General features: G+C 37.6%; 1 protein-coding gene across 1 annotated transcript; it reads right to left on the reverse strand.

The window, feature by feature from the left end:
* Positions 1–9,647: 9,647 nt before the first annotated feature.
* LOC142101278 (acyl-coenzyme A amino acid N-acyltransferase 1-like) lies at positions 9,648–27,842 on the reverse strand. Its single transcript, XM_075185637.1, has 4 exons — positions 27,774–27,842; positions 24,659–25,123; positions 12,814–13,016; positions 9,648–10,738 (listed from the first exon to the last, which is right to left on the reverse strand). The coding sequence occupies exons 2-4, from the start codon at positions 25,119–25,121 to the stop codon at positions 10,142–10,144; spliced, it is 1,263 nt and encodes a 420-aa protein (XP_075041738.1). The 5' UTR covers positions 25,122–25,123; positions 27,774–27,842; the 3' UTR covers positions 9,648–10,141.
* Between the last annotated feature and the right edge of the window lie 23 nt (positions 27,843–27,865).

Consider the following 27,865-nt stretch of genomic DNA (forward strand, 5'->3'; position numbering starts at 1 on the left):
CGGCACACTCTACCGGTGCGGTGGGGGCATCTTGGGCTGCTCGTCATGGGGCTTCTGCGGATCAGCTGTGTAGGGCAGCTACCTGGTCTTCTGTCCATACTTTTACTCGGTTTTACAAATTTAACATTTTTGCGTCTTCGGGCGCCAAGTTTGGCAAAAATGTATTACAAGCAGGTAGACCAATTAATTCCCACCCTTAGAGGAGCTACTTTAGAAGGTCCCCAAGGTAGCAGTGTCCCCCAGAATGGATGATGGAGAAAAGAGGATTTTTGTACTTACGTTAAATCTCTTTCTCCGAGTTCATCTGGGGGACACTGCGTTCCCTCCCTTTTGCTGTTATTTTAGTTAGTTAGACTTGCCCAATTTTTTCTTGGGACTTTAGTATTAACTGAGGTGGATGGGTAATTTCAGAGGGGAGGAGTCAGCAGCAAGTTTAGTTCTTAACTGTTAAGTGCCAACTCCAACGCCCTCAGATAAACCCAAGGTAGCAGTATCCCCCAGATGGACTCGGAGAAAGAGATTTAACGTACAAAAATCCTCTTTTTTACATAATTCGATTTAGCTCTGCATATGTATCTGAAAAACACTATATTAACTTAATGATACTGCAAAAGCCCCATGATGCCAGGTACATACAGCATCATTCGCTATAATTGCACCATTATGCTATTGCCCCATGCTATTAAGATATAAATATCTGATGCTTCTATATTCAGTCCCATGCCACCATAAAGTAGAATTTTCATCCCTATACCACTATAATCAGGGGAGGGCTGGCAAATTTTAACCCAGGGGGCAAGACCCGATTCAGCAGCCTATTAGGAACATTTTAAAGGGAAAAAAAAATTCTGGTGGCCCAGTAACTCAGCCCAAGGTTGCCCACTATGGGTCCGGCCTGGGGAGTGGAGGCAGATGCTCGCCTAACAACAGACGAGCCAGTCCCTGACTATAGTAGATGTATGCCATAATAACAAACTCATGCACTCATCCCCATGATGCCAGAATATACAGCCCACTACAATAATTTTATACCACTGTACCAGCCGCATGTGCAAGCACATAGTACCCAGCTGTAAGTTGGACCCATCTAAAGGATTTTTTTACAGGTGACAGAGTTTGCTCTTTGATGAACTCTTGGTGTGACTATTTAACAATCATCATCATCATCTTCTATTTATATAGTGCCACTAATTCTGCAGCGCTGTACAGAGAACTCACCCACATCAGTCCCTGCCCCATTGGAGCTTACAATCTAAATTCACATACATACATACACAGACAGAGAGAGAGAGACTAGGGTCAATTTTTTGATAACGGTCAATTAACCTACTAGTATGTTTTTGGATTGTGGGAGGAAACCGGAGCACCTGGAGGAAACCCACACAAACACGGGGAGAACATACAAACTCCACACAGATAAGGCCATGGTCGGAAATCGAACTCATGACCCCAGTGCTGTGAGGCAGAAGTGCTGACCACTAAGCCACCGTGCTGCCCACTAACAATGGCTTGTCTTTCTCATGTTGGCAATTGTCTACTTCTGTTTTTCCCACTCTTACAACTAGAGTGCACTTCACTACTTGTCACGGCATCTGGGCTTAAATTGCCCAGCACACTTATAGGTGCATGCCTATTGTTAAGGTTACATCTGTCTTGCATCCTGCTGGATACATATATCTGCTATCCACTTCAGCTGTGTCTTCCTCCACTATTTAAACCCTCACCCGTCATTCATTCATTGTCAGTGATAGAGTTGGACATGCTAGCTTCCTGTACCTGTGTTCTATTTGTTCCTGACCTTACATCTGTTGTTCTAACCCTCTATCCATACTGAACTAAAGATTTACTTAATGAGCCCGTGTGCACCTAACCATTCTTTTGCTCCTCTTTTTGTTTGATCTGTTGTTCTTGACTCTGCATTCTTGTTGAATCCAGGTACCTGGATTGCATCATACAAGTCTTCTGGTTGCTGGCTCTGCTTATGGTTGTCTCTTAGCTCCAGTTTTCTGGTCTTTATCTACATGCTATTCATATATAGCTCTACTTAAAATTCCCAGGGACAGATTGCGGTAACTATCTATTGCTCTCTTGAGGTGCTTCTCAATGATTACTGGACTCTGTGTAAATCTGCACCAGCATTGCTTCAGAGACATTGTTCATATCTTGCATTGCCTCAGACTATATTAATCTGCATCTGCATTGCTTCAGAGACATTGTTCATATCCGTGCATTACCTCCGACTGTATAAACCTGTGCTAGCATTTTAAGATAGAGTACACGGGCATCCCAAAGGTATGTGTTTTTATGTTGTATCATTTGCATCAACTACAGGTCGGGTGTCAGTGCTGATTACTATTGATGACTGCTGCATTAGCATGCTAAAACATGTGTTTGCAATCAGGAGCAACTATAAAAATGTATTTTAATGTGTTTTATGTACAGTAGACATTAATAATATCATGATAACTATATTGGCATTGTCATGTGCAAGCTAATTTCTGGGCATATAAATCTGCAAATATGTGTTTTTGAATTAATTCCTAGAAATAGTGTGACATGGCTCAGAGGAGCTGTTTAAATCAATGTGTTTGATTATGTTAAACTCCCCAGAGGGTCCTGGTAGATAAGAGCCCACATCCATTGTAGCACCTTGCATCATTTATGGCAGGTCGCAAAAGTGAAAGCCTTTGAAAATATCTATTTCAGGACAGTGAAATCTAACACACCTCTGGGAAGCCTCAGACATGCTGACTGCAGGGACAGGGTTATATGTTAATGACAAATTCAAGCAGAATAGGGTCACAGGAAAATATCATATAAATTTCTCCAATATCATACTTACCAGAGGCATGTGTGGTATGCAGAGGAAGGGGATCTTATGACCTGTTGTGTGGAGGTAAAATCATGTTTTACACCATTCTGGTAAAAAGTGTGGACAGGGTATTTAAATCCTGACTAGAAAAGGTTTTTGTCAACAGGAGTCATAAAACCCTAATTTGCATTTACATAGACCTTTCAGTTCTGACATCACAGGCAGGGGGGCTGTGGGCCCTCCAGCAGTCTTTAAAACTGTAGTATACCTCTAAGAAATTGTTCACTTTTGGGAGTCAATCTGATATTGAAGAGTGTCCCATTTTTCTGCTTCTCCCAGCACCAGAAATTTCATTATACGTGAGTTATCCTTTTTATTTTATAAGGAACAATTGCATTATATTTATATGTAATTTTACTAACTGTTTTATCTTAAGCATTGTGGATGTATTTTCCATATTAAATGACACTTAATAAGTTCAAGTCTCTGTGTTCTTACGAATTCACGCAAAAGTTTGGTCAAAATGCTGCATAATTGAAAACCGAGGAGAACATTGTGGTCTATGACTATGTTAACTCTGATTAAAGTAAATTGTGATAGATTAGTTCTAAGGGAGAACCAAAGGCTTCCTAAATAAGAGTGTCAGCTCTTCAGAAAAAAACTTTGGTGGTGGCATAGTTGATACGGCAAAGCTAGTGTGTAGCATAGATGAAGGATTTAATCATTTTAGACAGACCAGGTGGTTGTTGTTGATTAACCCTCTGTCACACACACATCACGCAAAGCTCAGGTGAGTGCGGTTCATGACAGAAATGAAATGACCATATTATTAACAAGTCATTGAATACTTTTATTTTTTTCTGTGCGTATTTTTGGGACTTTTTATTTTTATTACATATGTATTAGATGTATTCTGCAGTGTATTGTGTGTTGGGCTAGAACGCACCTACCCATATTCAACAAGAGACATTTCTTCAGAACTACTCCTAGTTGAATACAGAAATGTGTATGCCCAATTTATGTGCCTTTTATGAAAAAAAACGAAATTTACGTTTGTTTTGCGTGCCTTAATGAGTCAGGCCCATTGTTCATATCATACATTGCCTCGGACTGTGTAAACCTGCAACAGTATTGCTTCAGAGATATTGTTTCTATCTGTGTTGTAGCAAAAGACTGTTATACTGCTGCATGATTCCTGCTTTACACTGTGGCTTATTTCTCATTCCATGCCTTACCTTAGACCTTATGATTTTCCTGTCTGCTCTTGATGCTGTTATAAACTCTAGTACATTTTTACTACAGCATAACCTAATTCTTGTGATTTCCTAACAGCAACTTTCTGTTCACAGGAGTTGCCTCTGAAATCTAAAATGATCAAAAACTCTATACTAGGTACCATGTGTCACTCACCGGACCGTGAGTGCCTCTGCGCTGGTGCGTGGTTCTCTATCCTTCCTGCCAGCGCCTGTCATGAGCCACAGCCGTCCGCCATCTTGATGGACTGCGCATGCGCAGCATCCATGAACTCTTATGACCTTGCTTTTAACCTAATTGGTGGATCAATCACCTCTCCCTATTTGAGGGACCTGTGGCCATTGTATCGTTGCCTGATCTTGAGTCTCATTCCCTGTGAGTCTCTGAAGGTGTCTCCTGTGTCCTGCTCGTATCTTCAGTTTCCTGCTGGATTACCTGCTCTGCTCATCGGCGGTTCCCATACCCGCTACTTACTCCTGTGTCCTGCTCGTGTCTTCAGCTGTCTGCTGGATTACCTGCTCTGCTCACCTGCGGTTCCCATACCCGCTACAGTCTCTCAGCTCTCCTGCTGTGCCTGCATATCCTCGTTGGACAAGCTTCTCTACTCAGCAGCGGTATGCATACTTGCTATTGACTATCAGCTGTTATCCTGCATATCCGCTTTGGACAAGCTTCTCTACTCAGCAGCGGTATCCATACCCGCTATAGATTATTAGCTGTTATCCTGCATATCTGTTTGAACAAGCTTCTCTACTCAGCAGCGGTATCCATACCCGCTATAGACTATTAGCCGTTACGCTGCATATCTGTTTGAACAAGCTTCTCTACTCAGCAGCGATATGCATACTTGTTATTGACTTTCAGTGGTTATCCTGCATATCCGCTCTGGACAAGCCTCTCTACTCAGCAGCGGTATACATACCCGCTATAGACTATTAGCTGTGATGCTGCATATCTGTTTGGGACTAGCTCCTCTACTCTCCAATTGTATTTATACAGTTATAGACTCTTATCACTCCTCCACTTATCCGCACCTGGACAAGTCCTCACCTCATCATAGCAGTGGTACAACTTGCTGTATGCAGACCACTGACTCTCCCGCTACCTACCTACACCTGGACAAGTCTTCCCTTCACAGCAGTGGTACAACTTGCTATACGCAGACCACTGACTCTCCCGCTACCTACCTGCACCTGGACAAGTCTTCTCATCACAGCAGTGGTACAACTTGCTATACGCAGACCACTGACTCTCTCGCTACCTACCTGCACCTGGACAAGTCTTCCCTTCACAGCAGTGGTACAACTTGCTGTCCGCAGACCACTGACTCTCCCGTTACCTTCCTTCACCTGTTCACGTCCACTCTACTCTCCTACCAGTACAGCTGCAAGTCGCTGACTCTCCTACCAGTATAGCTGCAAGTCACTGACTCTCATCTATTCCATTGGCATTCTTTCTCTATCTGCTGTTATATACGTTCCTACTATTCACCCTACTGCCAGAGGACCGCTGTGTAAACCCCGCCCCTCTGGTAAGCATTATCAACTGGTGAATCCTGGGCAGAACTCCTAGTGCCCGTGACACCATGTACTTGTGACTAAAAAGGAGTAGACCTAGGTAGAGATTCACAAACCCTTCAGGAATCAAAATGCAAATGCTGCTAAAGGAGTTTAGATAATGTTTTAGAATTAGGATAATTAGATGCCATAAAGGTGGGCAGAACATGGGTGGACCTAAATGGATCTAAACCATACTTGCCAACTCTCCCAGAAAGTCCATGAGACACCCGAAATCTGGGTAGGTCTCCCGGGCTCCCGGGAGAGCATACAATTCTTTCACATCATGCTCACTTCCTAGTGAAGTGGGGAGGATGGGATGACGCGATTTGAGTCATTTAGGCACCGCCCCCTGCGACAAAATTTTCCAAAAATTGTCGCGGGGCCAAAATTATGCCATTGGCCGCTTCCCACCCCCTCCTGCCCTCTTGACACACACCCGGACCGGGATCTCCCGCTCTTTTAATTATTAAAGTTGGCAAATATGGTCTAAACTAGCAGTAATTGAGGTATTAAAATCCTCCGCTAATATTAGGTCTCCTTTTCATTGTAGAGGGATGGTGTTAAGAGACTTGAAATAGCTAATAATTATTTCTAACAAACATAAATAAAGAAGATTATTCAGCATTTCCACCAGGATTAGATAGTGCCCTCTCTCATCTCAAAGTGTCACCGATGGTTCAAAATGGAGGTGACTGACTAGCAATATGTACATTCGTCTTTTCTTCTGTTTAGAATCACAGGCATGATAGGAATGGGTTTGGAATCATCAATACTAACGGGTAGATTTATCAAAACTATTACAAAAGAAAAGTAGTGATACTGCCCATAGCAACCAATCAGATTCTAGCTATCAAGTTCTCCAATGTACTAGGTAAATGGTAGCTACAATCTGATTGGTTGCTATGGGCAACACCTCCACTTTTCCATTTTAGTAGCGTTAGCAAATCTACTTCTTGGCCTTTTGGAGAAAAAGCAGGACCTTTATGATTTGTTTTAAAGATGAGTTAAGTTTACTATGTTTTTAAAGAATATTTATTTCTTTAATATTATAGGATATTATCCAACGGTCATAGTGGAAATTTAGAAATCGTAGTATGAAAAATGTAATGGGAATGGAAGTGAAAGGTCGATATTCAGAATGTTGAAATGTTCATTATGTCGACATTGTGACTGCCGACAGGTTGTAATGTTGACAGTCACAATGTTGACAGAAAGCATTAAATTTAAAGCAGCGCTACCGCCGGTACTACATAAGAACCGCTGTGACTACATAACAAATAAATAAATAAATAAGAGGCCCGCCCCTGTCACTACATAACAAAAAAAATAAAAAAATAAACAAGAAGCCCGCCCCTGGCACTACATAACAAAATAAATAAATAAACGAGGCCCACCCCTGGCACTACCGCCGGCACTACATAACAAACAAACATGTGACAATGCCAAGCCTACATTAAAAACAAATAATAAAATAAATAAAAAATAGCGCCTCCCTCCCCCCAAACAACTTAACCAACCCTAGTGCTGCCAGCCTAGGCTGGAACTAGCAAAATCAGGGGGTCAAATAAAGGATCCAAATTAAGTCATTATTATAAAGATGAATATCCTCCCCAGAGTCCTTTTATTTGCTACATACTTTGCACATCCATGTCCCAAACCAATTCTATAGTGAATTACAGAAAATCATAAATCATTTGTTTAGGAGGGGGTGGGGGAACACATTTTATACATGATGCACATAGGTGCAAGACACAGGGGTATGCAATGTCCATGGTTCTCGGGTTACTATGATGCAACCGCATTGAATAGAATTTCGGAATGGACTAGGAATATTAAGACAAAACAATGCTTAGAAATCGAAAACCAATCAACACAGATTCGACTAGAAACAGCCCTCTGGGTGCAAGATATTACGCTTATATCCCATCCAACTATCACACCGACCTTGAATACATGAAAAACTTAGAAAACACAAGCATATGTTCTCTATTGTCTCCTATCTACCTTCAGTCTTACACAACTTGAGGTTCCCACTGGGTTTACACCCATAAGCTCTCAAACCTGGCGTACTCTGGGCCCACTCAGAATCAGCCAGCTGGTCGACTCGGATGAGGTGCGTCCCACCCCAGTATTGAAAGAGTCCCTCTCTCTCCCCATTAATAAACATACCTGCAAATGAAATATTCTTTGCAAGAACCAGGTCGGGACCATGTTCTCATTGCCCACTTTAGGTGAAAGGTTTTCCAGATTTCTACACTGATAACTGGAGCTGTTGTCCCAGAAGACCCTGGGCTTTTGGATTCTTTTACTGAAATATTGAAATTCCCATCTCTGCTAATATGAAGTCACTTCTACATTATTCGTTCGGTCCCTCACTTTCATGGAGCGGGCAGCACGATTGCAGTCTCACGTGTGTTGGAAATAAGAGGCAGACAGAAGAGTCTGCCTCTGAAACTACAGAGCCGATTCGTAGAAGGTAAGTGTGGGGGATGGCTCTTACTGTAATAGGGGTGGGACTGTGTATTAATTTAATGGTGAGGGTGGGAAATGGGAGACGAGTAATTTAATGCCACGACATGTTGAGAGGTGAATAGGGCTATCTATTAATTCTGAATGCTATTAATTAAATGTTGGGGTTAATTGGGGGGGGGGGATAGGTCTATTTATTACATGTGAATGCTATTAATTTAATGTCAGGGCTGGTTTCAGGTAATGAGGCCTAATTGTTAAACGTATGTGCTAGCAATTTAACGTCAGGGCTGGTTAGCGGAGGGAGGCCTAAATGGTTCACTCACTGCGAGGCTGTCCATATTTTATGTACTTAGCCCTTTTTTCAAAACAGGGCCCCAACATTCCACGATCCAGGCAACAAGCAACTCGGCTTTACACATGAGCAGCAGCAGTAACAAAAGCCGCAAGAACAGATAGGAGAGAGCAGCACTGTCTGCCAACAGTCCTGATTCTGGTGAGACAGTCCAGATTCTGTGCGGCTGTCCCCAGTCAGTACTTTGTCTCAACTGCAACGATAGTTGGGAAGTAGGTCCTGCCTCGCGCTGTATCCTCGTTAAGGGCAAGCACAATGCACTACAGTTAGATGCAAGCAGCTCGCCCTTAATAAGCAGTAGTGTGTGCAGCAGAACACACATCCCAACTCTCCTTGCAATCGGAACAAAGTCCTGACTGAGTGGGACACATAAAATTGTGACTGCTCCACCAGAATCAGGACAGTTGGCTAGTTGTGTGCCATGGTCCGCTGTGCACCTCCCTTCTATAAATACCACGTTTGTCCCTGCATACCCATTTGTGTTTGCTCTTGCATCTCCATGAGGTTGCACCACAAAACATTTTTTTGTTGGATGTTCCATGTCAGTGCATTCAAAGCATGTCAACACACTTGAAGAAATCCATCCATCTCTATGGAAGCGCACGGTGTACGTACTCGATAAAAGTAAACACATACAGTTTAACCAGCAGTGTCTTGAAGTTTTACCTTTGATTTCTATGGTCCATTCATTCTTATAACCCTGCATTCAATTCAATGGAGTTGTGCACAATATGTAGAAACTTCATTTAAATGAATGGGCCATAGACATGACTGGCACTGCAAATCACTAGTAATTGTCTTTCCCCCACATCAGCAGAGATTAATTTATCTTCTATCAATTCCATTAATCTCTACTGATATGTGATGAAAGCAGGTAATCTGCCAGGCAATCATATCACAAGCAGTGTGGAAAACTGCTTGTGATTGGCTGAGTGGTAGTAGAAAGAAAAGGTGTTCTGCACTAAAGATAGAACCTTCTATCTTTCTCCTGATTGGCTGAGTGACTAAGAGGAATCCTGGTCAGTTGAGTTCATTCTAACTCTGACATGTTGTTCTGAGTTTATTAAAAGATGATTATCCTTTGATTTAAAGGACACCACATTTCCATTTGGATTAAAAGATGTAGTTTGGTTTTCCCATTTGGGTTACAATTAAAGAGAAAAAATCCCTTTGGATTAAAAAATGCAATAATTCTGTGTTGAATCAGGGAGTGTTTTATTTGATTAAACGTTATTTTTGTTTATAATTCTATATTTATATAATGGGCAGGAGTTTTAGGGATCCCTTATTGCCATACCAGGGTTTTTTTCCATTACCCACATCCAAGGGGTGCCGGGAAGAGCCCTAACACTTTCTGGTAGACTTTAGGAGGTGGGGCACATTTGTTATGTCATAACTGAAATGTAGGTGGAGGAATGGAGTTTAGAGCTTTGAAGGACCTTGTAAATGTCCCATCTTGTAGTGTTTGACCATTAGACTAACTTGAGAGTGACTTGAGATAAATATTTGAACCATTATAACTGTTTTTGATGCTCTTCTAAGATATTTGTGAGTTTTTTGTTATTTGTGCTGGAGAAACTAGTTATGCCTATAATTTTTTCATTAAAAATGTACACATTACAGACTTGCCAAACAAGATTACCCAGATATCCCCTCTGTTTCTTTTACACATGGAAACTTGAGATGAAATTTTTATAACTTATTCCGGCGAGAGCATGGTATATTTCTGCGGAGAAAGTCCTGCATCTCTGTCCAGCTGATTTCCTGTGCTTTGCAGTGAGCCAGAAGTTCCCCTCCCCACATAATTGGAGTTTGCGACAAAGGAGATACTGACACGGGGCAGAAAGGAGAACCCGGGGGCTCTATAAGATGCCCAGCCCCTGGGTAACACCTCACATATACATCCTTCTTGTTATACTTTTCTGCCCTGACTAAAGATTCGTTAGCGAAAAATAAGCTGTCACAGCTCTGGTCATTTTCTCCCACCAAGAAGAGGATGGGTCCTCTGGCTCTCTCCAGAGGAATGATAGAGTCCTGGTGTTCTGGCTTGCTTATATCCCCTAATATGCGGGTACAGTTGAAGGCCCCAGAGTGTGTAATCAGAATTCTTTCTCTCTGATAAGGAATTCCTCTCTGTACAAGGTCACCATAGCTGAGGGTGTTGTTGGTCACAGCAATGGGTCCATTGATACAGACTGTAGCACTGACTTGGGGCAAATAAGAGGCCATTGCCAGAGCTACATCTGCCCCTTTGCTCACACCGACAACTCCAACTCCTCCTCTCGACACCTGAAAGAAGTAAAAGTCAGTGAGTGGAGTTCATGCAATATTTGTCTTAGCAGTTGACCATTGAAGAAATGGCACTCTGGGAATACCTATACCTCCCACCTTCTGCCTGAGTACTAAGGGAATGTCTCCGCCATCACCATTGATAAGGTTTTAGAGCCCCTGTAGGTGAGTTTTTATGCGGCTTTTTAGTGAGAAACATAGATGGTCAGTTTAACTGTCTGCGAAACATTGTGTAGCTAGTGTTCTATGGGAGATGCATTCTACACAGCTCACAACTGAGATTTAAATGTTGATCCATTTATTCCTCCCTGGCTGATATATTGAAATATTTATTTGCGCTTGTGTCCATTTTTTTGTATTTCCTTTTTCTACTTTTACTTAGTTAACATTTCTCGATTCCAGTTTATGCTATAAAGCTGCCCATAAATACAGTGATTTTTCTGTCCAATTTGTCTATTTTAGACCAATTGGCCTTAATTGGTTGTGTTATAATCCCAGATATCGTACTAAACTACTGGAAAATTTAGCTGGCTGATCTGGTAGAGTATGCCGTCATCGCATGACAACAAAATCTGGTCCCCATGCCAATCTTAAAAATGTGGGGAGGGAAAAAGAATATGTGCAATGGGGCACTCTTGGGGCAATGGACATATAGAAATATTTATATTGATTATCAAATCTTTATTAAGTATCAAGGTAATTAGCGAAATAATAAAACCACAAAATGAAATAATTGTTGAACCAATAAGTCATATACTGTTAAAACTAGCAAATAAATGCTAGACTGTGTCGCTGTCAAACTTTATTTGAATTAATAAATATCTTGCTGGTTAATTTGAGTTCATCTGGTACTTTTTTATAAACCTCTCAAATACCAGTCAATTGTGCTTAAGTTAAAATTAATGCCTCCCTTTAGGTATATTATATCGTTGTCATGCTGGTTGATATAATCTACTGTAGGTCAAGGCAGCCAAAATAGTGTTTTGATAGATAGTTTCCGTTTATGACTAGGTATTGTCACCATCCATAAAACATACTTGTTCCTTTACAAAATAAGAGCCCCACACCGGGTAGTATCGTAATGCTTGTCCACCATTTAAGTAGTGAGCTAGATAACATGCCTTCCCGGTTAATGTCGCTAAGGCATCTGAAACCTAAAGTGCAGGGTCTCTACCAAGAAATATAGTGATCAATCTTATATAACGCTGGCTACCTATATTATCACTCGCATAGACTGAACTATAACCTCATATCAGACATAAGTAAGAACATTGTGCACAGAAACGTCAACGCGCGTTTCGCTAATGAGCTTCGTCACAGGCAAAAATCTTGCCAATCTTCACCGCCCGAATGCCAAACAACTAGATCGGTCCAATTTGACTACATGAAGGGTTAAACCAAGCCAAGTTCCTTTAATTCGCCTGATTGCTGACAGGTATAGATGCTCTTGTTAGTGATTCCAGACATTTATTTATATATATATTTTTGAATGCGTTCACAAAATAAACCAATGATGTTTTTTTTAATACCCAAAATATAGACATCATACTTTGAATTACTACTCATTCACTGGGTACCTGCTTGTGCAAATAATATACTCAAAAAGTGACCTAAGGTTATTTTGTGATGAAAAGTAAAATCATTTTATGTTTCTTATTTGTTCTTATTTTCAAACAAACACTTTTTGCAAATGTCTTGCAGAATATTACAGAGAATAATGTCAAATTTGACACTCCCACACCATTTTTGGCATTTATTAATATAAATTTTAAAAACCTATAGATTAAACATTTTAACTATAAATATGTTACGTTATCATTATGACAATTTTCTATATCCATCGATGCATGTCTGTATATATTATCATCATCCATGCAGTTTGTGTCACTTCCTTCATGCATTGATATCATGATAACAGATTTAATGTAAAGGCTCATCTGTAAAAACATCATCCCAAGTGACTTTGAAGGCAGAATGAAAATAAGTAGCAATATTTGCAGATCATCCAGTTATTAATTAGAGGATATCAATTTAAACAAAATAAGACAACTTAGAGGACACCTCCAATAAATTACCTTTGGATGACTACTTAGCAAGTGAGCGGCTTCTTCAAAATATTTTAGATCCACGTGGTCTAGAGATTTTGGAAGATCATCGAATCTAAAGTAGGCCAAGGCAAGACAGGCAAAGCCACGAGAGGCCAGGAGGCTGCTTCGAAACTCAATGAGTCCACCAAATCCCCCAAATAAGTCAATAACTCCAGGAAAAGGTCCTTCACCTAAGTAATATGAATATATGATCATTATATATAATGTAAGTAATATGGACACATGATCATTCTATATCATGTAAGTAGTATGGACACGTGAAAATTCTATATCATGTAAGTAGTATGGAGACATGATCATTCTGTATAATGTAAGTAGTATGGAGACATGTTCATTCTATATCATGTAAGTAGTATGGAGACATGATCATTCTGTATAATGTAAGTAGTATGGAGACATGTTCATTCTATATCATGTAAGTGGTATGGACACGAGATCATTCTATATCATGTAAGTAGTATGGACACATGATCATTCTATATCATGTAAGTAGTATGGAGACATGTTCATTCTATATAATGTAAGTAGTATGGACACATGATCATTCTATATCATGTAAGTAGTATGGAGACATGTTCATTCTATATAATATAAGTAGTATGGACACATGTTCATTCTATATAATGTAAGTGGTATGGACACATGATCATTCTATATCATGTAAGTGGTATGGACACATGATCATTCTATATCATGTAAGTAGTATGGAGACATGATCATTCTTTATAATCTAAGTGGTATGGACACATGATCATTCTATATAATGTAAGTAGTATGGAGACATGATCATTCTATATAATGTAAGTAGTATGGACACATGATCATTCTATATCATGTAAGTAGTATGGAGACATGATCATTCTATATCATGTAAGTAGTATGGACACATGATCATTCTATATCATGTAAGTAGTATGGAGACATGATCATTCTATATCATGTAAGTAGTATGACACATGATCATTCTATATCATGTAAGTGGTATGGACACATGATCATTCTATATCATGTAAGTAGTATGGACACATGATCATTCTATATCATGTAAGTAGTATGGAGACATGTTCATTCTATATAATATAAGTAGTATGGACACATGATCATTCTATATCATGTAAGTGGTATGGACACATGATCATTCTATATCATGTAAGTGGTATGGACACATGATCATTCTATATCATGTAAGTAGTATGGAGACATGATCATTCTTTATAATGTAAGTGGTATGGACACATGATCATTCTATATAATGTAAGTGGTATGGAGACATGATCATTCTATATAATGTAAGTGGTATGGACACATGATCATTCTATATAATGTAAGTGGTATGGAGACATGATCATTCTATATAATGTAAGTAGTATGGACACATGATCATTCTATATCATGTAAGTAGTATGGAGACACGATCATTCTATATCATGTAAGTAGTATGGACACATGATCATTCTTTATCATGTAAGGGGTATGGAGACATGATCATTCTATATAATGTAAGTGGTATGGAGACATGTTCATTCTATATCATGTAAGTAGTATGGAGACATGTTCATTCTATATAATGTAAGTGGTATAGAGACATGTTCATTCTATATCATGTAAGTAGTATGGAGACATGATCATTCTATATAATGTAAGTGGTATGGAGACATGTTCATTCTATATCATGTAAGTGGTATGGAGACATGTTCATTCTATATAATGTAAGTGGTATGGAGACATGATCATTCTATATCATGTAAGTGGTATGGAGACATGATCATTCTATATAATGTAAGTGGTATGGAGACATGATCATTCTATATCATGTAAGTGGTATGGAGACATGTTCATTCTATATAATGTAAGTGGTATGGAGACATGATCATTCTATATAATGTAAGTAGTATGGAGACATGATCATTCTATATCATGTAAGTGGTATGGACACATGATCATTCTATATCATGTAAGTAGTATGGAGACATGATCATTCTTTATAATGTAAGTGGTATGGACACATGATCATTCTATATAATGTAAGTAGTATGGAGACATGATCATTCTATATAATGTAAGTAGTATGGACACATGATCATTCTATATAATGTAAGTAGTATGGAGACATGATCATTCTATATCATGTAAGTAGTATGGACACATGATCATTCTATATCATGTAAGTGGTATGGACACATGATCATTCTATATCATGTAAGTAGTATGGATACATGATCATTCTATATCATGTAAGTAGTATGGACACATGTTCATTCTATATAATGTAAGTAGTATGGACACATGATCATTCTATATAATATAAGTGGCATGGACACATGTTCATTCTATATAATGTAAGTGGTATGGACACATGATCATTCTATATCATGTAAGTGGTATGGACACATGATCATTCTATATCATGTAAGTAGTATGGAGACATGATCATTCTTTATCATGTAAGTGGTATGGACACATGATCATTCTATATAATGTAAGTGGTATGGAGACATGATCATTCTATATAATGTAAGTAGTATGGACACATGATCATTCTATATCATGTAAGTAGTATGGAGACATGATCATTCTATATCATGTAAGTAGTATGGACACATGATCATTCTATATCATGTAAGTAGTATGGATACATGATCATTCTATATCATGTAAGTGGTATGGACACATGATCATTCTATATCATGTAAGTAGTATGGATACATGATCATTCTATATCATGTAAGTAGTATGGACACATGTTCATTCTATATAATGTAAGTAGTATGGACACATGATCATTCTATATAATATAAGTGGCATGGACACATGTTCATTCTATATAATGTAAGTGGTATGGACACATGATCATTCTATATCATGTAAGTGGTATGGACACATGATCATTCTATATCATGTAAGTAGTATGGAGACATGATCATTCTTTATAATGTAAGTGGTATGGACACATGATCATTCTATATAATGTAAGTGGTATGGAGACATGATCATTCTATATCATGTAAGTAGTATGGACACATGATCATTCTATATCATGTAAGTAGTATGGAGACATGATCATTCTATATCATGTAAGTAGTATGGACACATGATCATTCTATATCATGTAAGTAGTATGGATACATGATCATTCTATATCATGTAAGTGGTATGGACACATGATCATTCTATATCATGTAAGTAGTATGGATACATGATCATTCTATATCATGTAAGTAGTATGGACACATGTTCATTCTATATAATGTAAGTAGTATGGACACATGATCATTCTATATAATATAAGTGGCATGGACACATGTTCATTCTATATAATGTAAGTGGTATGGACACATGATCATTCTATATCATGTAAGTGGTATGGACACATGATCATTCTATATCATGTAAGTAGTATGGAGACATGATCATTCTTTATAATGTAAGTGGTATGGACACATGATCATTCTATATAATGTAAGTGGTATGGAGACATGATCATTCTATATAATGTAAGTAGTATGGACACATGATCATTCTATATCATGTAAGTAGTATGGAGACATGATCATTCTATATCATGTAAGTAGTATGGACACATGATCATTCTATATCATGTAAGTAGTATGGATACATGATCATTCTATATCATGTAAGTGGTATGGAGACATGATCATTCTATATAATGTAAGTGGTATGGAGACATGTTCATTCTATATCATGTAAGTAGTATGGAGACATGTTCATTCTATATAATGTAAGTGGTATAGAGACATGTTTATTCTATATCATGTAAGTAGTATGGAGACATGATCATTCCATATAATGTAAGTGGTATGGAGACATGTTCATTCTATATCATGTAAGTAGTATGGAGACATGTTCATTCTATATCATGTAAGTGGTATGGAGACATGTTCATTCTATATAATGTAAGTGGTATGGAGACATGATCATTCTATATCATGTAAGTGGTATGGAGACATGTTCATTCTATATAATGTAAGTGGTATGGAGACATGATCATTCTATATAATGTAAGTAGTATGGAGACATTATCATTCTATATCATGTAAGTGGTATGGAGACATGATCATTCTATATAATGTAAGTGGTATGGAGACATGATCATTCTATATCATGTAAGTGGTATGGACACATGATCATTCTAAATAATGTAAGTGGTATGGAGACATGATCATTCTATATAATGTAAGTGGTATGGAGACATGATCATTCTATATCATGTAAGTGGTATGGAGACATGTTCATTCTATATAATGTAAGTGGTATGGAGACATGATCATTCTATATAATGTAAGTAGTATGGAGACATGATCATTCTATATCATGTAAGTGGTATGGAGACATGATCATTCTATATAATGTAAGTGGTATGGAGACATGATCATTCTATATCATGTAAGTGGTATGGAGACATGTTCATTCTATATAATGTAAGTGGTATGGAGACATGATTATTCTATATAATGTAAGTAGTATGGAGACATGATCATTCTATATCATGTAAGTGGTATGGAGACATGATCATTCTATATAATGTAAGTGGTATGGAGACATGTTCATTCTATATAATGTAAGTGGTATGGAGACATGATCATTCTATATCATGTAAGTGGCATGGAGACATGTTCATTCTATATAATGTAAGTGGTATGGAGACATGTTCATTCTATATAATGTAAGTGGTATGGAGACATGATCATTCTATATAATGTAAGTGGTATGGAGACATGATCATTCTATATCATGTAAGTGGTATGGACACATGATCATTCTTAATCATGTAAGTGGTATGGAGACATGATCATTCTATATCATGTAAGTGGTATGGAGACATGATCATTCTATATCATGTAAGTGGTATGGAGACATGATCATTCTATATCATGTAAGTGGTATGGAGACATGTTCATTCTATATAATGTAAGTGGTATGGAGACATGATCATTCTATATAATGTAAGTGGTATGGAGACATGTTCATTCAATATCATGTAAGTAGTATGGAGACATGTTCATTCTATATAATGTAAGTGGTATAGAGACATGTTTATTCTGTATCATGTAAGTAGTATGGAGACATGATCATTCTATATAATGTAAGTGGTATGGAGACATGTTCATTCTATATCATGTAAGTAGTATGGAGACATGTTCATTCTATATCATGTAAGTGGTATGGAGACATGTTCATTCTATATAATGTAAGTGGTATGGAGACATGATCATTCTATATCATGTAAGTGGTATGGAGACATGTTCATTCTATATAATGTAAGTGGTATGGAGACATGATCATTCTATATAATGTAAGTAGTATGGAGACATTATCATTCTATATCATGTAAGTGGTATGGAGACATGATCATTCTATATAATGTAAGTGGTATGGAGACATGATCATTCTATATCATGTAAGTTGTATGGACACATGATCATTCTAAATAATGTAAGTGGTATGGAGACATGATCATTCTATATAATGTAAGTGGTATGGAGACATGATCATTCTATATCATGTAAGTGGTATGGAGACATGTTCATTCTATATAATGTAAGTGGTATGGAGACATGATCATTCTATATAATGTAAGTAGTATGGAGACATGATCATTCTATATCATGTAAGTGGTATGGAGACATGATCATTCTATATAATGTAAGTGGTATGGAGACATGATCATTCTATATCATGTAAGTGGTATGGAGACATGTTCATTCTATATAATGTAAGTGGTATGGAGACATGATCATTCTATATAATGTAAGTGGTATGGAGACATGATCATTCTATATCATGTAAGTGGTATGGACACATGATCATTCTTTATCATGTAAGTGGTATGGAGACATGATCATTCTATATCATGTAAGTGGTATGGAGACATGATCATTCTATATCATGTAAGTGGTATGGAGACATGATCATTCTATATCATGTAAGTGGTATGGAGACATGTTCATTCTATATAATGTAAGTGGTATGGAGACATGATCATTCTATATAATGTAAGTGGTATGGAGACATGTTCATTCTATATCATGTAAGTAGTATGGAGACATGTTCATTCTATATAATGTAAGTGGTATAGAGACATGTTTATTCTGTATCATGTAAGTAGTATGGAGACATGATCATTCTATATAATGTAAGTGGTATGGAGACATGTTCATTCTATATCATGTAAGTAGTATGGAGACATGTTCATTCTATATCATGTAAGTGGTATGGAGACATGTTCATTCTATATAATGTAAGTGGTATGGAGACATGATCATTCTATATCATGTAAGTGGTATGGAGACATGTTCATTCTATATAATGTAAGTGGTATGGAGACATGATCATTCTATATAATGTAAGTAGTATGGAGACATTATCATTCTATATCATGTAAGTGGTATGGAGACATGATCATTCTATATAATGTAAGTGGTATGGAGACATGATCATTCTATATCATGTAAGTTGTATGGACACATGATCATTCTAAATAATGTAAGTGGTATGGAGACATGATCATTCTATATAATGTAAGTGGTATGGAGACATGATCATTCTATATCATGTAAGTGGTATGGAGACATGTTCATTCTATATAATGTAAGTGGTATGGAGACATGATCATTCTATATAATGTAAGTAGTATGGAGACATGATCATTCTATATCATGTAAGTGGTATGGAGACATGATCATTCTATATAATGTAAGTGGTATGGAGACATGATCATTCTATATCATGTAAGTGGTATGGAGACATGTTCATTCTATATAATGTAAGTGGTATGGAGACATGATCATTCTATATAATGTAAGTAGTATGGAGACATGATCATTCTATATCATGTAAGTGGTATGGAGACATGATCATTCTATATAATGTAAGTGGTATGGAGACATGTTCATTCTATATAATGTAAGTGGTATGGAGACATGATCATTCTATATCATGTAAGTGGCATGGAGACATGTTCATTCTATATAATGTAAGTGGTATGGAGACATGTTCATTCTATATAATGTAAGTGGTATGGAGACATGATCATTCTATATAATGTAAGTGGTATGGAGACATGATCATTCTATATCATGTAAGTGGTATGGACACATGATCATTCTTTATCATGTAAGTGGTATGGAGACATGATCATTCTATATCATGTAAGTGGTATGGAGACATGATCATTCTATATCATGTAAGTGGTATGGAGACATGATCATTCTATATCATGTAAGTGGTATGGAGACATGTTCATTCTATATAATGTAAGTGGTATGGAGACATGATCATTCTATATAATGTAAGTGGTATGGAGACATGTTCATTCTATATAATGTAAGTGGTATGGAGACATGATCATTCTATATAATGTAAGTGGTATGGAGACATGACCATTCTATATCATGTAAGTGGTATGGAGACATGTTCATTCTATATAATGTAAGTGGTATGGAGACATGATCATTCTATATAATGTAAGTAGTATGGAGACATGTTCATTCTATATAATGTAAGTGGTATGGAGACATGATCATTCTATATAATGTAAGGGGTATGGAGACATGTTCATTCTATATCATGTAAGTGGTATGGAGACATGATCATTCTATATCATGTAAGTGGTATGGAGACATGATCATTCTATATCATGTAAGTGGTATGGAGACATGATCATTCTATATAATGTAAGTAGTATGGAGACATGATCATTCTATATAATGTAAGTAGTATGGACACATGATCATTCTATATCATGTAAGTAGTATGGACACATGATCATTCTATATCATGTAAGTAGTATGGAGACATGTTCATTCTATATAATGTAAGTAGTATGGACACATGATCATTCTATATAATATAAGTGGTATGGACACATGATCATTCTATATCATGTAAGTGGTATGGACACATGATCATTCTATATCATGTAAGTGGTATGGACACATGATCATTCTATATCATGTAAGTAGTATGGAGACATGATCATTCTTTATAATGTAAGTGGTATAGAGACATGATCATTCTATATAATGTAAGTAGTATGGACACATGATCATTCTATATCATGTAAGTAGTATGGAGACATGATCATTCTATATCATGTAAGTAATATGGACACATGATCATTCTTTATCATGTAAGTGGTATGGAGACATGATCATTCTATATAATGTAAGTGGTATGGAGACATGTTCATTCTATATCATGTAAGTAGTATGGAGACATGTTCATTCTATATAATGTAAGTGGTATAGAGACATGTTCATTCTATATCATGTAAGTGGTATGGAGACATAATCATTCTATATAATGTAAGTGGTATGGAGACATGTTCATTCTATATCATGTAAGTAGTATGGAGACATGTTCATTCTATATCATGTAAGTGGTATGGAGACATGTTCATTCTATATAATGTAAGTGGTATGGAGACATGATCATTCTATATCATGTAAGTGGTATGGAGACATGTTCATTCTATATAATGTAAGTGGTATGGAGACATGATCATTCTATATAATGTAAGTGGTATGGAGACATGATCATTCTATATCATGTAAGTGGTATGGAGACATGATCATTCTATATAATGTAAGTGGTATGGAGACATGATCATTCTATATCATGTAAGTGGTATGGACACATGATCATTCTATATCATGTAAGTAATATGGACACATGATCATTCTATATCATGTAAGTAGCATGGACACATGATCATTCTATATCATGTAAGTAGTATGGAGACATGATCATTCTATATCATGTAAGTAGTATGGACACATGATCATTCTATATCATGTAAGTGGTATGGACACATGATCATTCTATATCATGTAAGTGGTATGGACACATGATCATTCTATATCATGTAAGTAGTATGGAGACATGATCATTCTATATCATGTAAGTAGTATGGATACATGATCATTCTATATCATGTAAGTAGTATTGACACATGATCATTATATATCATGTAAGTAGTATGGAGACATGATCATTCTATATAATGTAAGTGGTATGGACACATGATCATTCTATATAATGTAAGTGGTATGGACACATGATTATTCTATATCATGTAAGTGGTATGGAGACATGTTCATTCTATATCATGTAAGTAGTATGGAGACATGATCATTTTATATAATGTAAGTAGTATGGACACATGATCATTCTATGTCATGTAAGTAGTATAGACACATGATCATTCTATATCATGTAAGTAGTATAGACACATGATCATTCTATATAATGTAAGTAGTATGGAGACATGATCATTCTATATCATGTAAGTAGTATGGACACATGATCATTCTATATAATGTAAGTAGTATGGACACATGATCATTCTATATCATGTAAGTAGTATGGACACATGATCATTTTATATAATGTAAGTAGTATGGACACATGATCATTCTATGTCATGTAAGTAGTATAGACACATGATCATTCTATATCATGTAAGTAGTATAGACACATGATCATTCTATATAATGTAAGTAGTATGGAGACATGATCATTCTATATCATGTAAGTAGTATGGACACATGATCATTCTATATAATGTAAGTAGTATGGAGACATGATCATTCTATATCATGTAAGTAGTATGGACACATGATCATTCTATATAATGTAAGTAGTATGGACACATGATCATTCTATATCATGTAAGTAGTATGGACACATGATCATTTTATATAATGTAAGTAGTATGGACACATGATCATTCTATGTCATGTAAGTAGTATAGACACATGATCATTCTATATCATGTAAGTAGTATAGACACATGATCATTCTATATCATGTAAGTAGTATGGAGACATGATCATTCTATATCATGTAAGTAGTATGGACACATGATCATTCTATATAATGTAAGTAGTATGGACACATGATCATTCTATATCATGTAAGTAGTATGGACACATGATCATTCTATATAATGTAAGTAGTATGGACACATGATCATTCTATATAATGTAAGTAGTATGGACACATGATCATTCTATATCATGTAAGTAGTATGGGCACATGATCATTCTATGCAATGTTGTTCATGTTTGCATTTTCCAGGTGTTGGAAATGTTGAAACACCCTGCTACAGTACGTTATGGTTCCTTACCCACTGGTGTCAAAATACATGTGTTAACTCTCACTTTTAACACTAGTAAAACCATGTAAACAGGTATTGGAGTGACACCCTTAGTTCCAATGACTCCATCTCACTAACATTTACATTCAGGAGCGTTTGCGTTGCTGCGACAATTTTTTGATGCTGCGTGCTTCATTTACTTGTGCTCACTAGAAGCTAATACATTAGGATCAAAAGAGTGTCCTCCATTGACCTCCAAGACCAAGCAATAGTTAACCACTCCATGTCCAACATGATTGCATCTGACATACGGCATCACTGGCGTTTAATGTAATGCAAATGAGTAATCAGCCTAAAGTGGGCCTGTTATGCAGGTGTGTGATATCTAACATCAGTGCGTGCAAACGCTGAGAGTACATAGTAAATGCAATCATAGTATAACTTTTATGTTGTTGTCTTTGTGTGTTTGGGCATTGTGGGCATAATGTTGCATCGCAGGTATTTACCAACACTTACCTTGTATGCGATGATTCTGATGGTGTTAGGATTGTAAGCCTAACTGCGAACAGCAAGCTTTGTAATTTGCAGCTTTTGTATACAACGAGTCCCGATGCTTTGGGCACCGCCTCAGCTCATTGTATACAGTAATTTCACCCTTCTCCATCCTGGCCTTCACCAGCGCAACGGCCGGGACGCTTCTCTAGTCAGCACTGCGTCTCGGCAACTGTGATAGCCGGATGCATGCACATTTAATGTATATTAGAAGTCTTCAGGGGAGGTAATTAGACATGCTAGAGCCCTGGTCCCTCATTGGTCAGTTTGACTATATAAGGCAGGGAGGGCTTAGCCTTAGCGTGGATTTTGTCTGTTGTTGACCTGACCTCTCGTTGCTGTGTACCTGAATTCAGTGGATACTCTGCAGTGCTTTTGATTGACCCTCTGTTGTGACCCTCGGCTTGTTACATGACTCTGCTTGAATTCTGATTGCCCTGATCTTTGGATTTATTCTTTGGTTATTTCTGCTTGCTGCCAAACCTTACCCTTTGGCCTGTCCCTGACCTCTCTGTCTGCTACAGATCCCTGACCCTGGTCTGCTTCTGACCATCCGTTTCATCTTGGCTGCCGCCTCCTATTTTCCGGCTGTGTTATTGCACATAAGCTTTCACTACACTAAGGGTTAAGACATAGGGACATCCAAGTACCTCTGAGCGTGACTAGCTCTATGGGAAATGCGGCTGCTATAGGTCAAAGACTCCTATTATGTTACGGCTAGCGGCTATTGACATAGGCTTGCAGAACACAAGTTCGCAGTTAACATATGGGGGTCTGTGTTAAGAAAGGATAAATGGGTTATGGTAGGTGCATTGAACCCTTTTTAAACAATACGATTGCCATTTTATGGTGAAAACTGCTATTTTCTCCGATTGAATGGCTCATCACAGCTTTGTAAATAGAACATGCAGCCCTGATCTTATTAATATAATCACACGAGTGGACAGGTCGCTTCCTCCCACAAGATCATCTCACCCTACTCCCGCTGCTGTGACCAGTCTCATGATCTGATTGGCTACAGGTTGTCCTTCACCCATTCACTCCAAAACTGAAGACACACAGATGTGCAGGAGATGAAGAAAGAACACAAAGGTGATCTGACCTTAGTAAGACACCTTAAAAACTATCTGGTATTTTTTTTACCTGCAGGAATGAAAAGAGCTCCTCTGACTCGTCCTTCTCTGACTTGCAGTCTCTGAACCCCAGGAGATACATACCATCTTTCCAGAACTTTAGTAACTGTAGCTGGATATCCAGGGCATGGATTCAATTCCACATGACAGTAGACTTCCAGGTGAACTTGGAAGGGACTTCCCATAACGTCACGTTTTATCAATCTTAAGAACGGTTTGGATGGCTTCAAAGACCAGAACAGTCCCATGGGATATACTCCATGGAAGTCCCCACCAGTGGCTGGCGAATGCTCGAGATCCACTTTCCCCTCCTTATCACTCATGTAGAAAGCTCGGGATTGGAACATGTTCCCTCTCTCATCCTTCAGCCAAGCTCTCAAAGTGATTATCTGTTGTGGGGAGAGACCACAAACTTGGATCTTCACTGGTTCATCCACTAGAGAGATTTCTGGGGACACTTCAAGATTGATCATTTCTAAAAAAAAAGGCAGGAAATTTTAAGAGATGTTAAACGAGTGATGTTGGATACTGATCAGAATGACATTAAAGTAATTGTGGCCAAACATGTTGCAATATCCAAGGTGATATCAGGGAACCTTAAAACCACCCCACTACTCAAATATTATTTATTTGAAATTACACCCACCTGAATGGCCAAATTGGACGGCGACCAGGTCGCCTTGCTCTTGGTCCAACCATCATGATCCCAACATGATTGGCCAATTATTGAACCAAACCGATTGGACAAATCAGATTGAGAAACATTTTTTAGTACATGGCTGTAGTATATTGAGCCTGATTCATTAAGGCAAGCAAAACAAACGTATTATGCGTTTTTTTAAAAACACATGTAAATCGGACAGGTCCTCTCTGCTCTAACGGTACAGTGCAGGATACATCCAATACATATGTGGAATATAAAGTCACAAAAGAACGCACAGAGAAAAAAATAATTACTTTAAAGTCATCTGTTATAATATAACAGATGTTATATCTGTTATATTAATGTAATCTATAATATAGGGTCTGATTAATTAAGGAAGGTACTCATTTTTTTAACTTAACTTTTCTCCTGGACAAAACCATGTTACAATGCAAGAGGTGCATATTTGTTTATTATTTTGCACATAAGGAGAATACTGCCTTTTTTTTCCTAGATCAACTTTAAATTTCAGTGTACAAATAAGCTATCAAGTATCTGTGTGCTACATGAAAAAAGCAGCCAGTATTTTTCTTATGTGCAAAATAATAAACTAATTTGCACCCATTGTATTGCAACATGGTTAAGTCCAGAAAACATAAGTAAGAAAACTTACTTAATTTCTTGCTTAACTTTTCTTAATGAATCAGGCCCACAGTCATTAATGACAAAACATAAAAAAAAAAAAAAATTCCCCTAAAATACATTGATGATGGTGTATTGAATGTCTACTGCATATAAAATACATTTTTACATTTGCTCCTAATTGCATATGTTCTAGCAAGCATATGCAACTGTTATCACTAGCAATCGGCACTTACACCGACCTGTAGCTGGTGCAAGTAATCCTACAAAAAAACACGTACCTTAGAGATGACCAAAGCTTGAAGCGGATATTGCTGCGTGTGCTCAAGCTTGGCACGTCCTTACTGTACATTGACTACGCACTTATACCCATTCCCCTCCCCGTTCTGGCCATGTAATCGTCGGATGTAGTAACTGTCCTTTGCGCTTGTAAAAGAAGTTATGATCTTTTAAATTAAGCAGTGTGTAGCTTTTATAGAAATAGTTAATGTAGAATCCAATTAGTTAAAAATTATTAACTACAGACCTTCATAGCTAAAGGAATTCCAATTAGATTAACGACTTCTGTTTTAAGGATGAGCGGGTTTTGCTTCAAAAATTAAATATAACTCATTTTCAGTAAAGATAAGCAAGATAAGCTGTCTGTCCTGCTCTAAAGCTGGGTACACACTACACTGTTTTCATCCAATAATCGGCTCAATCAGCCGACATACGACCGCTCGTTCAAAAGTCGGGTCAGTGTGTGCAGTGACACGATGGTCGAAAGTCTGCCCAAATGGACGATTGCCGCCTTATTTGGTTGGTCGTACCGTTTAATATTTTCGTTCCAATCTCGTTTCCGCTGTGTAGTGTGTATAAACTTCCGACCGATCCACAACAGTGAGTACGAAATTACAGTCATTGCTCACGACAACATGGCTGTAAAAAAGTCGCTAAAAGGACGTCCGCTCTTCCCTTTCTCGTCCTAAACAAGGCTAGTGTGTATGCAGTCCATGGACCGAGAGATCGGACCATCGATCGCATGTAAAATCGCTTGGCATAAAAAGTTGGTCGAAATTTCTGTAGTGTGTACCCAGCTTTAGTAAGAAGGATTTACAGATGTCTTTGTACAATTGATTAAAGGTAATAACTACAATGTAAACGATTGTGTTAATTATGATACTATGTAACTACAAGAGGGTATGCCATGTTTTCTGTATAAATATTAGTATACCAGTTTCAGTAAAACAGAACTGATTATTCCATATAACTGTGTGTGTGTGTGTGTGTCTCAGATCAATTCTCCAGTGTGCACTGTATATCTGAATTAGAAGGGATTTTACAGTTGGCAAAAGATCTATTGCCTTTAACACATTTGAAGGTGAATTGGACGTTGCTGCGTTCACTGGCGTATGGTCTGGGCATACGCAGAGCGATTTTATGCAAAGTACTGCACGTACCGGAATTTATGTTCCTTAATAAATCAGGTGCTCACTGTTTACTGAGGAGGGCTGGAAGCTTGATGAAGCCGTTTTCTACATCACATCACATTATTCCACCATGAAGGCAGGTAATCCCCTTTCTGCAGAATTGCCTGCTCTTTCTGGAGTCTGAGAGGTCTCCCACTAATTTTAGGGTCTCTCGGACATAACAGGAGAGTAGACAACTATTTGCTAAATTCAGTTCTTGTGGAAAAGTCAGTAAGATTCCCAGAACTACTGAATTATTTATTGACACAGAAGATTTAGGACTTACTTGAGCAGTGCAGGAGAAACAGACCAGTTGTGCAGAGCAAATCACAGTAGCAAGAGTGGCAAAACACAAATGGAAATGATCAACAGGTAATGAAATGTAGCTTTACCTGGGAAGACTCAGAATGCAGCCTGTAAAAACTGAAGAGCACAAATGGTGACAGGAAATGGAGTTGAACTCTGGTCTACAGTACATTGCAAC

This window comes from Mixophyes fleayi, chromosome 1 (assembly GCF_038048845.1).
Source record: "Mixophyes fleayi isolate aMixFle1 chromosome 1, aMixFle1.hap1, whole genome shotgun sequence".
NCBI classification, from domain to species: domain Eukaryota; kingdom Metazoa; phylum Chordata; class Amphibia; order Anura; family Limnodynastidae; genus Mixophyes; species Mixophyes fleayi.